This window comes from Leopardus geoffroyi, chromosome C1, assembly GCF_018350155.1.
Source record: "Leopardus geoffroyi isolate Oge1 chromosome C1, O.geoffroyi_Oge1_pat1.0, whole genome shotgun sequence".
In the NCBI taxonomy this organism is placed as follows: Eukaryota; Metazoa; Chordata; class Mammalia; order Carnivora; family Felidae; genus Leopardus; species Leopardus geoffroyi.
The window spans coordinates 157,796,769-157,814,072 of record NC_059328.1 but is presented as its reverse complement, the minus strand read 5'-3'; the positions used below and the strand labels follow the sequence as shown (position 1 = coordinate 157,814,072).

Below are 17,304 nucleotides of genomic sequence, written 5' to 3'. Positions count from 1 at the left end.
CCATGACATACCACAGTGAAACTTGGAAAACACAAAGATAAAGAGAAAATTCTGAAAGTAGCTAGAGACAAAAGGTCCTTAACCTACAACGGTAGACACACAAGGTTAGTAGCAGATCTGTCCACTGAAACTTGGCAGGCCAGAAGGGAGTGGCAGGAAATATTCAACGTCCTGAATGGGAAAAAGACACAGCCTTTATCCAGCAAGGTTGTCATCCAGAATAGAAGAAGAGATAGTTTCCCAGACAAACAAAACCTAAAGGAGTTCGTGACCACTAAACCAGCCCTGCAACAAATTCTAAGGGGGACTCTCTGGGTGGAGGGGGAAAAAAAAAAAAAAAGAAGAAGAAGACCAAAGCAACAAAGACTACAAAGTACTACAAAACATCCACTGGGAACACCAACACTACAGGTAATACATGGCACAAAATTCATATATTTCAATAATTATTCTAAATGTAAATGGACTAAATGTTCCAATCAAAACACAGGGCACCAAGATGAATAAAAAAAAATTCATCTAGATGCTGCCTACAAGAGACTCATTTTTGACCTAAAGATATCTGCAGATTGAACTTTAGGGGATGGAGAATCATCTATTATGCTAATGGACTTCAAAAGAAAGCCGAAATAGCCATACTTATATCAGACAAACTAGATTTTAAACCAAAGACTGTAACAAGAGATGAAGAAGGGCATTATATCATAATTAAGAGGACTGACTACCCACCAAGAAGATCTAACAATTGTAAATATTTATGCCCCCAATGTGGAGCGCCAAATATATAAATCAATTAATAACAGAATAAAGAAACTCACTGATAATAATACCATAATAATAGGGGACCTTAATACTCCACTTACAATGGACAGATCATCTAAGCAGAAAACCAGCAAGAAAACAATGGCTTTTAAAGACACATGGGACCAGATGAACTTAATAGATATATTCAGAACATTTCATCCTAAAGCAGAAGAATACACATTCGTCTTGAGTGCACATAGAACATTCTCCAGATTATATCACATACTGGGTCACAAATCAGCCCTCAATAGGTACAAAAAGATCGAGATTATACCAATCATATTTTCAAATCACAATGCTAAGAAACATAAAATCAACCACAAGAAAAAATTTGGAAACCCCTTAAGCCTCCTCATGGAGGTTAAAGAACATCCTACTAAAGAATGAATGAACCAGAAAATTAAAGAAGAGATTTTTAAAAATATATGGAAGCCAATGAAAATGAAAACACAACAGTCCAAACCCTATGGAATGCAGCAAAGGCAGTCCTAAGAGGAAAATACGTTGCAATTCAGGCTTGTCTCAAGAACAAAGAAAAGCCCCAAATTCACAGCCTAACCTTACACCTAAAGGAGCCAGAAAAGAAGCACCAAATAAAGCCTATAGCCAGTAGAAGAAGGGATATAATAAAGATTAGAGAAGATTATTATTAAATAATAACAAAATAACAGAACAGATCAATGACACTAAATGCTGGTTCTTTGAAAGAATAAACAAAATTGATACACCCCTAGCAGAACTTACCAAACAAAAAAGATAGAGGACCCACATAGATAAAAACACAAATGAAAGAGGAGAGAATACAACCAACACTGCAGAAATACAGTTATAAGAGAATACTATGAAAAATTATATGCCAACAAACTGGGCAATCTGGGAAGAAATAGACAAATTCCTAGAAACACAAACTACCAAAACTGAAACAAGAACTAGAAAATTTGAACAGACCCACATAGCCAGCAAATAAATTTGGATCAATTATCAAAAATCTCCCAACAAACAAAAGTCCTAGGCCAGATGGCTTCCCAGGGGAATTCTACCAGACATTTAGAGTTAACACCTATCGTTCCCAAACTGTTCCAAAAAACAGAAATGGAAGGAAATCTTCCAGATTCATTCTATGAAGTTAGCATCACCTTGATTCCAGACAGAGACCCCACTAAAAAGAATTATAGGCCAATATCCTTTATGAACCTGGATACAAAAATTCTCAAAAGATTCTAGCAAAATGAATTCAACAGTACATTACAAGAATTATTCACTATGATCAAGTGGGATTTATTCCTGGGCTGCAGGGCTGGTTCAATATTCACAAATCAATCAATGTAATACACCACATTAATAAAAGAAAAGGTAAGAACCATATGACCCTCTTAACAGGTGCAGAAGAAGCTTCTGACAAAACACAGCATCCATTTTTAATAAAACCCCTCAACAAAGTAGATACAGATAGAACATACCTCAACATCATAAAAGCCATATATGAAAGACCTACAGCTAATATCCTCAATGGGGAAAAACTGAGAGCTTTCCCCCTAAGGTCAGGAACAGGACAGGGATGTCCATTCTCACCACTGTTGCTCAACATAGTACTGGAAATCCTAGCCTCAGCCCTCAGACAACAAAAACAAATGAAAGGCATAGAAATCAGCAAGGAAGAAGTCAAACTTTCACTATTTGCAGATGGCATGATATTCTATAATTCAACCCAAAAAACGGCTAGAACTGATACATGAATTCAGCAAAGTTACAGAATATAAAATCAACGTACAGAAATCAGTTCCATTTCTATATACCAATAATGGAGCAGCAGAAAGAGAAATCAAGGAATCAATCCCATTTACAATTGCACCAAAAACCATAAGATACCTAGGAATAAACCTAACCAAAGAGATAAGAGATCTATACACTGAAAACTATAGAAAGCTATGAAAAACTATAGTTATAGAAAAACTATAGAAAGCTTATGAAAGAAATTGAAGAAGACACAAAGAAATGGAGAAACATTCCATGTTCATGGATTGGAGAACAAATATTGTTAAAATATGTAAAATACCCAAAGCAGTCTACATATTCAATGCAATTCCTATCAAAATAACACCCGCATTCTTCACAGAGCTACAACAAACAATTCTAAAATCTGTATGGAATCAGAAAACCTGAATAGCCAAAGTAATGTTGAAAAAGAAAACCAAAGCTAGAGACATCCCAATTCCAGACTTCAAGCTGTATTACAAGGCTATAACCACTAAGACAGTATGGTACTGGCACAAAAATAGACACATAGATCAATGGAACAGAATAGAGAACCCAGAAATGGACTCAAAAATGTATGACCAACTAATCTTCAACAAACCAGGAAAGAATATCCAATGGAAAAAAAGACGGTCTCTTAGCAAATGGTGCTAGAAAACTGTACAGTGACATGCAGAAAAATAAAACTGGACCACTTTCTTACACCATACACAAAAATAAATTCAAAATGGATGAAAGACCTAAATGTGAGATAGGAAACCATCAAGATCCTATGGGAGAAAACTGGCAGCAACCTCCTTGACCTCAGCCACAGCAACTTCTTACTCAACACATCTCCAAAGGCAAGGGAAATAAAAGCAAAAATAAACCATTGGGGCTGCATCAAGATAAAAAGCTTCTGCACAGCAAAGGAAACAATCAGCAAAACTAAAAGGAAGCCTACAGGATGCGAGGAGATATTTGCAAATGATGTATCAGATAAAGGGTTAATATCCAAAATCTTTAAAGAACTTATCAAACTCAATACCCAAAAAATAAATAATCCAGTGAAGGAATGGGCAGAAGACATGAATAGACACTTTTCCCAAGAAGACATCCAGATGGCTAACAAACACATGAAAAGATGCTCAATATCACTTATCATCAGGGAAACACAAATCAAAACCACATTAAGATACCACCTCACACCTGTCAGAATGGCTAAAATTAACAACTCAGGAAACAAAAGATGTTGGTAAGGATGCAGAAAAAGGGGAACCCTTTTGCACTGCTGGTGAGAATGCAAACTGGTGCAGCCACTCTGGAAAACAGTATGGAGGTTCCTCAAAAATTAAAAATAGAGGGGTGCCTGGGTGGCTCAGTTGGTTAAGGGTCCAACTCCTGATGTCGACTTAGGTCATGATCTCACAGTTCATGAGTTCAAGCCCTGCGTCGGGCTCTGCACGGACAGTGCAGAGTCTGCTCGGGATTCTCTCTCTCCCCCTCTCTCTGTCCTTCTCCTGCTCATGCTGACTGTCTCTGTCTGTCTGTCTGTCTCTCTCTCTCTCATATAAATAAATAAAACTTTTTAAAACATTAAAAATAGAACTACCATATGATGCAGGAATTGCACTAGGAATTTATCCAAAGGATGCAAAAATGCTGATTTGAAGGGGTACATGCACCCCAATGTTTATAGCTATATTGGCTATATCAACAACAGCCAAATTATGGAAAAAGCCCAATATCCACTGACTGATGAATGGGTAAAGAAGATGTGATACATATATATATATATATATATATATATATATATATACACACACACATATATATGTACACACACATATATGTATATATATGTATACACACACATATATGTATACACACACACACACATATATATATACACACACACACATATATATATATATACACACACATATATATGTATACACACACATATATATATACACATGCATATATGTACACACATACATATATATGTACATGTGTGTGTGTGTGTATATATATATATATATGTATACACATACATACCATGGAATACTACTCAACGATCAAAAAGAACAAAATCTTGCCATTTGCAACAACGTGGATGGACTAGAGTGTATTATGCTCAGAAAAATAAGTCAGAGAAAGACAAACGTATAATTTCACTCATATGTGGAATTTAAGAAACACAACAGATGAACATAGGGAAAGGGAAGTAAAAGTAACATAAAAACAGAGAGGGAGGCAAACCATAAGAGGCTCTTAAAGACAGAACAAACTGAGGGTTGCTGGAGGGGAGATGGGTGGGCTAAATGGGTTATGGGCATCAAGGAGGGCACTCGTTGGGATGAACACTGGGTGTTACATGTGAGTGATGAATCACTGAGTTCTATCCCTGAAACCAATACTACATTGTATGTTAACTTGAATTTAAATTAAAAAAAAACTGCATTAAAACAAACAAAGCACCACATCAGTCTTCAGGAGAACTTTGGCAGTAAATAATGCTCAAGTCATGATCTGTTTGTGAAAATAATCAAAACGGAATTTTCTCTTAGGCAAAATTTTGTTCTTCACCACAGTGTGCAATATATGCAAGATTCTAAAGCAGTTTACAAATACTTGGTTGTGGTTTTTTTGTAAATAGGTGACTGTGTTATGACAACTTGATGAATATGTTCACATTTCCTCAGATCAAAGACTGATCTGAAATAAAGGGATATCTGACTCAGCTTGTTCCCTGTCGTTGCCCTGTTCTTTTTTTTCCCCTCAATTATTAGGTTCCACTTTCTTATTGCGGTCACAAGACAGCATTGCGAACTTGTTCAAGTAAAAAGATAGCAAAATCTGTGACCGAGTGGTAGCAGGAGGGTGATTTTGTAAACCACTCCTTTCTCATTGCTGACTTATCCTTAGTTCAATGAAATCACAAATTAAGATCATAGAGCTTTCTTTGCAGAAATAAAGTCACAGCTTCAAAAAGTTCCCAGATTTTGGCCTGCTTGCATCCAAGTATGGTCGCATCTGGGGGTAGTTTTAATCAACCTCAACTCTAAAATGAAATCCCTAAAGAAAAGACAATCGTGGGTCCTCAACTTACAACAAGGTTCCACCTGAGCAAACCTCAATCCACATAAATCAGAACTAATCTGTGAAATGTAATATTCCTTGCCCTACATCTTCATATTATCATATGGGAGATCTACCTGTCAGTATGAAGTCATTTGGAGACTGCTTAAATGAAAGCCATATATAATATTTATTCCCAGGCATGTGCTATTAAATATACTGCACAATATTTAAAAATGATGAACACTGATAGTGCACAAACGAGAGGGAAGCCATTTATTCTGAAAACACATCTCTGCCTCTTCCTGTTTCATGCTGCAGATATTTCTTTTATTGCCAATATTCTTTACTTTCCTATTATCCTGATGCAACTGTGGGAAGGGAGAGGTAAAACTTCAGTTGCTGCAAAGCATGATCCCCCAGCTAAATGACTCCCATTTAGCAAGAGTTCCTCTGAAAATGTATCACAGGATATCTCATTTTTATAAATTCTTTACTTCCTCTTGAAAATCTCTATTTCAGTCGCCAATAAAGATTTAAACCCTTCGGGAAGAAATATTCATCAAAACTATCACAGCTGCGAATGACTGACATCAAGCATGAAGGAAAGAAATTCATGTCAATGTTTCAACATATTACTTGTTGCACAACTTCTACTCAGCTCATCTGCATGAAACGGGTATGCCAGAAGTCGGACATGCCAGCAGATGGTTACCAGCGTGGTTTGGCATGCATACTGCTGCCATTCCCCACCGCTGCAAGATGAAACACAATTCCCGCGAAAGGACTCTGTATTTTCTAAAATAGTAATTTAGATAGAACAGAAAAACTATAGCAACTTTACATTTCGGCCCTAAACCTTCAGGTCCCAAACCTGTGTTGGCTTGCTTGCTAATTTGATTTTTAGTATTTTGGAACAGCAGTCATCTCTTTTCAGAGATTAGTGCTTCTTAACCATGGATATGTGCCGTAAGTACTCAGGGCATTTCTTTCAAGATATCCATGTCCAGACCTCACCTAGGATGCCACACTGATTCAGACATCCTGGGGTGGGGGCTGGGTATGTGTATTTACAAAAGCTCATCAGGTGATTATGCAGTGCACCCTTGGTTAGGAACAATCATTCCAGATCATTTTTTATATTGATGAGCAATAACTATAGCATACATTCGTGCATACAGTGACCAATATAATTCTGCTTTATTTGCCTCGCGTTAGCTAAATGTTCCCCTTTGCCAGCCCATTCCTTCCTCTAATCTCTTTGAGATACAGTCTTGGAGCTTTCCATAGTTTGATAATTTTCCTAGACAAATTTTAGGCTAAGTCAGTGTATAAAAGGCACTTTCCATTTGGGGAGGCAGCGTGCCAACTTAGATCAGTAAATCCTTCCAAAAAAATGCCACTTTAACTTACAGTCATTTAACCAATATTTATTCAGCAGTATATATGTGGTGATAAAGACTAAGAATGCAAGAAAAACAAGATGTGGTTCTCGTGCCCTCAAGGAGCAAGTATTATATACTGAGGGTAAAAATATACGGACAAGTTAAGTTAAATCACCACATAAGAAAGCATGTGATTCAATATTAAATTACTAGCACTTATAGTGAGGACTCTAAAATTCCAAAAAAGTCATGCTCATTCCAGACACTCAACGGTCATGCCACATTTCTGAGAGGGCCTCGGGTTTGAAGAATGGGTAGGGGATAGATGGGCAGGGCAGAGGAACATAGGTGTCCATGCCAGGAGCACAGCATAAACCATGGCAGGAATTGAACAAAGTATGGACAATGAAAAGACAACCTTCTGGAAGGAAGTGGTCATTTGGGTGACTGATAGCAAACACATGAAAATCAGAGTCTAGCTAACAGGCTAAGGAGCCTAATAATTTATCCAACAGTTGCAAAAAAAATCAGGGTTTTTTTTTTAAATTTTTTTTTAACATTTATTTATTTTTGAGACATAGAGAGACAGAGCATGAACGGGGGAGGGTCAGAGAGAGGGAGACACAGAATCTGAAACAGGCTCCAGGCTCTGAGCTGTCAGCACAGAGCCCGACGCGGGGCTCGAACTCACGGACCGCAAGATCGTGACCTGAGCCGAAGTCGGCTGCTTAACCGACTGAGCCACCCAGGCACCCCCAAAAAAATCAGGGTTTAAAGGCAGGAGAACATGGAAATAGTAGCATGTTAGGAATTTTTTTGTAGTATGAGTGTGACATAAATAATAAGGATAGCTATGAGAGCAATTAAGATCTGGGCCACAGCAAAGGCTTTACAAAGAACTAACGGAACCCAGCAAATGACTGGTTTGAGTTTCTAGCCTATAACGGAATGGAGGCATGCAAACAACAGGTGAAGGGAAGTCAGCAATGGAAGCAAGTCAGAGTTGCCAGCTGGGAGACAGCAGAACGATGCCTTGTCATTGGACACATGACTTTGGAAGAGGATGGCAAGAGAAAATTACTTCTGCACAGAGGATGGAAGGTAGAGCGGGGAAAATAAGAGGTTGAAGACTGACTCTGGAGAAGCCCACTCAAGAAAATGGAAAAATGCAGAATAAGTCATACTAACAGTTGCTCTTGGAAAGACCAGAGAATCTAGTGGCAATCCAGAGGTTAAGGAAGAAGAGAGTTTCAGAACAAAGTTCATCAGCACAGTCCTCTGCAACAGAGAAGTCAAAGGCCACCAGTACCGTCTCAGTTCTAACCCAATAGCCCTGCCACGTGCCCTAGCCCACAGCTGATCTTTCTCCTCTAATCTTTACTTACTGATGGCCCATGCCAATTGTTTCATGCATACGTCTATCTGCTCATTGTTTAATATCCCTGATGTTCATATACTCAGATATTTGTTATATCTCCTTGACACTATTAAAATAAACCACTTGAGGAAAAAGATCATAATTGATACATTTAGGTACCATCTCTCCCCCCCAGTTGTGCCTTCACATTGCCATGCCTTTATCAATCATTTAGAAATATTTTTAGCTGATTCTAACTGCAGATAAAGGCCAGCTGAATTCAGGGAGAAGACATAGATACTGGTATAGTGTTGAGCTTTGCTCTTCAAATGTGGCCCATGGACCAGTGGCATCACCTGGGAACTTGTTAAAAATGTACCCTCGGTTGCCATCAGACCGACTCAATGATAATCTGCACTTGAACAACATTCAATGACTGATTCCTATACATACTGGTATGGAAACTGGTGTAGAGTCAGTATAGTAGAGAAAGGACGAGTGTCGAGTTACCAAAGAAGTTAGCTGGAGGAGGGGAAGATGGCACGTGAGTTTCAGCATGTGGTCCCGATGCCAAGACTCAGCTTCACCACTACTCAGACCCACAGCCCAAAGAAGGAACACAGGTCCGTCACGTACGTGGTGGGGCCAGGCCAGGAAGCAATTCCAGCTTTTGATCAGGAGCCCAGATGCATAAATCCTTCTTCCATAAATTGCCACTCAGTTCAATTATAGGAAGGGCTTTGCAGATTGTATCTACTCGGTTGTTTTTCCATGTTTTATAAATATTCTGACCTCCTGAAGACCCTGTTTATGCTCCCCATATTTATCCAGCCCTAGGAATTTATGGTTATTATTCTTCCCCTCACTCACTTCTCCCAGAACATCAGGCTTCCCTCTGAGTTTTAGATTGTAATTGCTAAAATACTTTTTCGGCATAATTGAAAGCTAAACCTGAAAATGCAACTTTAACCCCAAACAGAAGGAGCCTGCAACAAAGGGAACAATGACAGCACTATTGTTCAAATGACCAGGTGTCAGGAAAAAAGCTCCCAAAGCACAGAGCTGTTAGACAAAGGCACAGTCACATCCCAAAGGATGAAGACCAAATGCACCAACGAGCTCGAGGCACAGTCCCTTCCCTTTGTTGGAAATGTGCTCAATGCTGCAGTATTTCCTTCTCTAACTTTCCTCTAGGTCAGTGCATTGAGTGTCACTATTTCAAAACAGCAATGTGCTAGTTCTCTATAGGTCTTTTATTATTCTTAACAGCTTTATTGATAATTTACACACCATAAAGTTCGCATTTCAGAAATGGAAGAGACCTTCATTCCACCCCCCACCTTCAAGCAATGCTTCATTAAATTCACCCAAGAAATATAATATAGTTATTTCTTAAATCTCCAGGAATATGGGACATAATCACGACTCTCTGATTATACATCTTAGCATCTCAGCTGTTACCCGTGGAAAGAACATCTTGACAAAGTCTCCTCTATTAAAATTCAAACCATTAAAGTAATAACTTTTAGTGCTCTATTTCAAAGGTGGCTGAATGAAAATACCGTCGCAGGCCCCTGAAAATACCATCTGCCAATACCTTGTAGGAACTACATTAGAAAGTGAACTTCAGTTACTGAATCCAAAGCGTTAATCACAAATTCTTACAAACTACTATTCCCCCAGTTTTTGAGGACTATTTTTTCCACCAGGTGGCATGCTTTACAGGGGCTGCTGGAGCCTGCACGAAGCCTTTATTTTTAAGTTAGGGACAGGAGGAGTACTTAGGCAGGTTTTGCTTTCAAGAAGAGTAACAGCAACTTACATGCTCTCACAGAACCTCGTCAGCGTGCTTGGCTTCTCCTGGTTGCATCTCTGTCGAAACCAGCGTTGAATGCTGCGAACATCCCAGTCCAGCTGTTTGGAGAGGCCTTCCAATCTCTTTTCATCAGGATGCTATGAAACAAGGCACCAGCAAAATCATTTTCATCTTCACCACAAACACATCTGCCCTTGTCTAAGTTGATTTTTTTAACCTCTATTTACTATCTGCTGCTGAGATTTCTGTATTTACCACTGAGGACGTAGTCCTTCCATTAGTAGCATGAATATAAGTAATCACTCTGGGGGCGCCTGGGTGGCTCAGTTGGTTGGGCATCTGACTTCAGCTCAGGTCATGATCTCGCAGTTCGTGAGTTCGAGCCCCATGATCTCGCAGTTCGTGAGTTCGAGCCCCGCGTCTGGCTGTGTGCTGATGGCTCAGAGCCTGGAGCTTGGTGAGGATTCTGTGTCTCCCTTTCTCTCTGCCCCTCCCCCGCTCGCGCTCTGTCTCTGTCTCTCAAAAATGAATAAACGCTAAAAAAATATGTTTAAAAAAATAATCACTCAGGAGAAGAAAAGCTACTCATTACGAAACAACAGTGAAAAACGTGAATCTTGCTCTAATGCTTGCACTTTTTTTTTCCAAGTTTATTTATGCGGAGAGAGAGAGAGAGAACACGAGCAGGGGAGGGGCAGAGAGAGAGAGACAGAGAAAATCCCTGCACTAACAGCGCAGAGCCTGATGCAGGGCTCAAACTCACAAACTGCGAGATTGTGACCTGAGCCGACACCAAGAGTCGGCCACTTAACCAACTGAGCCGCCCAGACGCTTCTCTAATGCTTGCATTCCTTATCAGCAACGGAGATGAGATGAAAGAGCCAACTGGCTGAGTCAGCTCCATCAGCCTTCAAGGAAAGGAGTTAAGAGGCGTCATTCAAATGTCTCACTTTCTCAGGAAAAAAAAAATGCTATACCCAATTATCACACATGAGGGTAATGTAGGACAGACAAAAGCACGCAACAATCTCATAGCTCACTTTAGCCTAAGGTACCAATTCTACTACAAAACAGGTGTTCTCTTTCTTCCTTGTCTCTCTCTCTCTCTGCTCTGTTTTTCACAAATCCCTCTTCTACCCCTCTTCTTGTTCATTCCTTTTGATCAGATCCCCATCAAAATTTACAACAACTGTGCATTCCTTGAAGACACAAACATGGTGAATGGGGAAGAGACCCAACTTATGCTCATCCTATGATGATACTATTCTGTCTCTCATTCATTTCTCTAACATTAGGAGGCAACAGACTGGTTCAATTCCTCACTGTAATGACCTCTGAGCCTCGGTTCCCTCACTTGTCAGGGCTATTTATCCACCTAAATGGGACTGTGGTGATGACCGAATGTAAAAAATATGTCTAAGTCAGTAAATGCGTTTCTCCCATTTCCTATCCCTACCCTCTCCTCAATATCTTAAAGAGCATCCTGCCAACAGTTATGTGAATGTGCCCTGCCACACAACAAAACTAAGCTGTGTTCTCTTCCTTTATTTATTCTATCTTTACTGCTAAGGAGCTGTTAATGAGCAGAAAAAATAACCAAAAGCAGGGGAGGGGAAGGCAGGCTGACCAGCTTCAAATTATAAGGGTAGGATGCACAGATGACACCCTATCAAAACATCTCGAGCAATTTTAGATGACAGATACACAGGAAACACAGTAAGTGGCCTCAGTATCATGACTGAGGTTATAAAATGTGCTGAGTTTGTGTTTGTGAAAGTCATTTGCCAACTTTCAGGAGGTGTGTACTTTCACGTGACTTTATTAGTCATGACACCATCTACACTCTCCTTTCACGTCTGTCTTAATTTAAAAAAACAGGGAAGACAGAAAATTTACATCTTACTCTATACCTTGGCTACACCATTTTCTAGAAGAATTAATTTTTAACTTTAATTTGTTTTCTAAGCTTATTAAATAGGTATAACATTCACATGGTTCACAAACTAAAACTTATCCAAAGTTTCACCTTCCCATTTTATTCCTATGACTCTCCCTCTTCCTACCAGCTAACCAGTTATTAAATCAGCTTCTTCTCCAGAGTTATTTTGTGCAAATATAAATAAATTGAATATGTATTCATATATGACCTGTGTCACACAAATGTTTGCATACTACATGTATCATTCTGAACTTTGCGTTTTTCACTTTACAATGTATCTTGGAATATCTCCGTATTAAAATATAAAGAATGCCTTCCTGGGGCACCTGGGTGGCTCAGTCAGTTAAGCGTCCAACTTTGGCTCAGGTCATGATCTCGCAGTTCGTGGGTGTCAGCCCCGCATCTGGCTCTGTGCTGACAGCTCGGAGCCTGGAGCCTGCTTCAGATTCTGTGTCTCCCTCTCTCTCTGCCCCTCCCCCGCTCATGCTCTGTCTTTCTCTCTCAAAAATAAATAAACATTTAAAAAAAAAAAAAAAAGAATGCCCTCTTTCTTTTGTAGAACTGTCAGGATATACTATAATTTACTTATCCACTCTCCTGTTAATGGATGTTTAAGTAGTTTCCAGACTTCCACTAACTATAAACAATGCTGTAATAAATAATCTTATGACAGGTCATTTTATACAGGCATACATACAGAGATAAATTCCTGGAAATGAACCCTGGAGATCAAAGAACTATGCATTTGCAATTTATTTATATATTAAAAAATCACCCTTGCTAATGATTTTAACAATTTATGCTCTCATAAGCAAAAGTGCCCATTTCCCAATGCCTTGCCAATAGAGTATGTTATCAGATTTCTCAGTTTTTTCAGTCTGATATATATATATATATATATATATATATATATATATATATATATATATATAGTCTCAGTGTATCTGTTGAGAGCAGGAGGGGCAGAGGGACAGGGAGAGAGAGAATCTTAAGCAGCCTCCACGCCTAGTGCAGAGACTGACATGGGGCTCAATTTCACGACCATGAGACCATGATCTGAGCCAAAATCAAGTGTCAGATTGCTTAACTGACTCAGCCACCCCGGTGCCCCTGTCTCAGTATATTTTTAATTTGATTTCCTCTTTTTTATGAAAGAAGAACCTTTTCACGTTTTAAAAACCATTAACACTTCCTTTTTATGAACAGTCCTTTCATACCTATTGCCCAGTTTTTCTTGATTTGTAGGTATTTTCTTTACTGATTTGTAGAGTTTCTTCATGTATTAACCTGTGTCTGTGCCACAGGTTGTACTTTGTACCGGTGTATCTTTGTGTTGTAGAATTTGCTTATGGGGTTTTCTGCTTGTTTGTTTTCTTGAAGTTTTTAAAAAACATATCTGAACTTACCATTTTTTCCTGCTTTAACTTCTGAATTTGGGGTCATTAATAACAAAAGCCTTTCCTACTCTGAATGTTCAAGAAGTTAATGTAGGGTGAATTGACATCTTTACTCAATTTGTCTTTTGTGTCCTTCAACAGTGTTGGAAAATTTTCCTCACACACCGTGCACATCCTTGTTACATTTATTCCTAGAGATATTATCTTTTCTGGTATTGTTGTGGTAAGTTTTCACTTGATTCCTTAATTTTCCAAGTGTATAGTCATATAATAACATGTCATCAGAATGTAAGCTCTGCAAACAAAGGAAAATTTCGTATCTTTTTTCACCAGTACCTAAAATACAGGAAGGATTCAAATTCACGTAACAATAGCTTTACCACCTCCTTTCTAATGTTTATGCCTTTATTTTCTTTCTCTTACCTATTACTAATTCAATGTAAAACTTAGCACTATGTAGAACAATGGTTTTCCATCTCTATCTGTTCCAGACTTTAATGGGAATACCACTGTTCCTATTAAGCAACAGGCCAGATTTGGAACTGACATACAAATAGACTTGTTGTGTTAAAAAAAAAAAACACCACATTTACCTAGTTAGATAAATTTATTTTAATCACAATAATGTTAGATTTCAGCATCCATGGAGATGATCATACCCTTTTTCTCCTTAGATCAATTAATATAGTGTATTACATAGATTGTGTAATGTTGAATTCAGGGAAGACCCTGCATTCCTAGAATAAATCCTCTCTGGTAATGTTAAACAATTCTTTTATTGTGTTGTTAGGTTCTCTTTACTAACTTTTATTTGGGACTTTTCATTGATATTAAGTTCAATTGGTCTCTACTCTTTTTTTTTTTTTTTTTTTTGGTTAAATCATTGTCAGACTTTAATGTTAAATTAATGTTTCGCTGCTACATAAAAAAAGAATCTGGATGATTTCCTTACTTTCCTATGCTTTGGTATAGTGTAAAATAGCATGGGAATTATCTGCTCTTTAAGAGTGCGTTAGAATTTTTCTTATGAGAGGATCTGAGCCTCATCCTGTTTTGCAGTTTAGCTCTTGATTTTAATCTTTATATACACACATACATATATATAGTTGGTAAATTATATTTTCCTAGAATGATAACCATTTTACCCAAGTTTTTATATTTTATTTTCCATATTAACAGAAATATACCCTTTTCATTTTCCTCCATTTCTGTGACTGTTGATTTCTATGTTGTTCATTATGATGCTGTAATTTGTGCTTTGTTTTTTTGATTGGACTAGCTGACTTTCTGTAAAAAAAAAAAAAAATTAAACAGATAAGGTACTTTTGAATTGATTTTCAATTCTATAGTTTTGCTAACACAATTTCTGCATTTATCATTAATTTCTGCTTTCTGCTTGCCTTTGTTCTGTTCTTTTTCTAATGCTTAAGTGTTTAACTTCATATATGTATATATTACAGATACATATATGCATATATGTATATATTTCATCTGAAATGTTCATCTGAGCGCTGTTTTGGCACAGTACAAATGAGTAGTGTTTTTATCATTACTGCTACCAAATATTCTGAATTTCTATTTTTACCCAAGAGTTGATTAAGAGAGCAACAGGTTTTCTGGTTTCTGAGTTCTAGTATTATTAAGTTGTGCCTATTTTTAAAATTTATCTCAGTTTTGTATATATCATAAAGGTCATTTTTGTAGATGTTTAATAGGTTCTTTAAAAGAAAGTATAGTCTGTGCATTGAGAAGACCACCTTCAACTCCACCATGAAGTGTGATGCTGATATCTGGAAGGACTTCTACGCTAACATGGTGCTGTCTGGTGGGACCACCGTGGACTCCGGTATTGCTGACAGTATGCAGTTCTAAATGTACCACTTAGATCTTCCTCATTAATTATGCCTCTTAGAATTTCTATCTTCTGTTTTACATTTTGTTCACTTGATCTGTCATGACTCAGAGGTAAATTAAAATTCCCTGCTATTATTTCTTTTCATTCTTTTTTATTAGTATATAGATACACTGACATTCAACGCATATTAGAACTATTTTATCTTTATTATGAATTGTACCTTCTGGCAATAAAAAGCCAATTCTTCATTTTACTTAATTCCTTTTTGGTCTGACTTCCACTTTTATGTAAAAACAAAAACCCTACTTATCTGTATTTGTCTATATACCTTTACTCATACTCTTATTTTCAATATTTATAATTACTTTATCTGAAGGACCCAAAACTAAAATAGTTAGAGAAGTCAAACCCATTTACACATATTGATATAACTGAATGTTTTATAGTTCCCTCACATTAATCCTGTTATGCTTTCTGTTTTGATAGGTAAAAAAAAAAAAAAAATGACAAACCAAGTATTGTTTGTTTTATTTTCCTTCCTGTGGGTAATTTTTGTTCTAGTGGTTATTCATAATTACAATACTCTTCTATTTGTTTTCAGTCAATAATTCCATACCAGCAGTATTTAAAACTACCATATTTCCTCTTCTTACCCCACCCAATATTAATCAATAATTTTATCATTTTTACAGTTTACTCTTATACTGTTAAATATGTTTGTACTTCTATTAGTCAGTTTGGCTGCTTAAACTGATTTGCTTTCACTCCCAGCTACTAGAAGTGAATGTATTCTACCTCTCACCTTCTTCTCCCCACCCCCATTAATGTTAGTTGTATCACTTCTATGTGAACGCATATGAACGTTTACATTCTGTTCTGTCATCCTGATCCTCACATTTCTTTCTCTCTTTCAACATTTGAAATGTATCCAAAACTTACCAACACTCCAGTAACCTCTTGATCGGCTAAAATTAATGGTTATAATACTTTCTTCAAAAAGGACTCATGAGAACAATTCCCTCATATTTTTGCATGTTGAAATCTGTTTGTTTTTAACTTTTACAGCGTAAAACCAATTTGCCTAAATATAAAATTCTTAGTTCACATTTTCCTTGAAAATGTTGGAAATGTTGCTATAAAGAAGACTAAAGTCATGGTGATATTTTTTTGCTAGTTAAGTGATTTGATTTTTGGCTTGGCTTCTCAAAGAATTCTTTCTTTTATTTTTCAAGTCCAATAATTTAACCTTCTTGGGTCAATTTTTACTGCATTTTCATCAACATATTAAAACAAATCCCCATTTATTTTAGGAAAATTTTCTTGAATTATATCTTTCAATATTTATTTTATTTTGCTTTTCCTTACGGGACTCTGATAATGCAGATGCTGGATCTGCTCAATCTAAACATCTAATTATTTTTAGCGCTTTTTGTCTCATTTAATAGTTTTCTATCTCCCATATTCCTTGCTGAGTTTTCTGAAGTGTCTTGTGTTCCCTGTATTCTTTCCAATTTTGTCTTCATTTCTGTGATAGTTTTCTTTTCTTTTTATTTTTTATTTTTTAAAGTTTATTTATTCATTTTAAGAAAGAGAAAGTGCACCTGGGGGAGAGGCAGTGAGAGAAAGGTAAAGAGAGAGAAGCCCAAGCACTGATAGTGCAGAGCCCTATGCAGGGCTCGAACTCACAAACAGTGAGGTCATGATCTGAGTTGAAGTTGGACGCGTACTTGACTGAGCCACCCAGGTGCTCCTCTGTGATAGTTTTAGTATGTTTTCCTGAAGCTACCAGCTCACAATGCGTCCCTTTTCCTGTTGACCAACTATTTTTTTTTTAGGTCTTACATTTCTTTTTTTGTGGTTTTCCTTCACAGAGTTATTGCTTATATATACATTTTTTTTAGTTTATGGTAAAATATTTAATCACAATTTTCACTTG

The 17,304-nt window shown here is 37.3% G+C and overlaps 1 protein-coding gene across 2 annotated transcripts in view; it reads right to left on the bottom strand.

Annotated features, from left to right (window-relative positions):
- Window positions 1–17,304, bottom strand: part of CERS6 (ceramide synthase 6) — a 318,171-nt gene that overhangs the window by 203,398 nt on the left and 97,469 nt on the right. For both annotated transcript variants that reach the window (XM_045480091.1, XM_045480090.1), the window contains exon 3: window positions 10,184–10,314. In XM_045480091.1, the coding sequence (XP_045336047.1) occupies window positions 10,184–10,314 (131 nt within the window). The remainder of the gene's footprint in view (window positions 1–10,183; window positions 10,315–17,304) is intronic.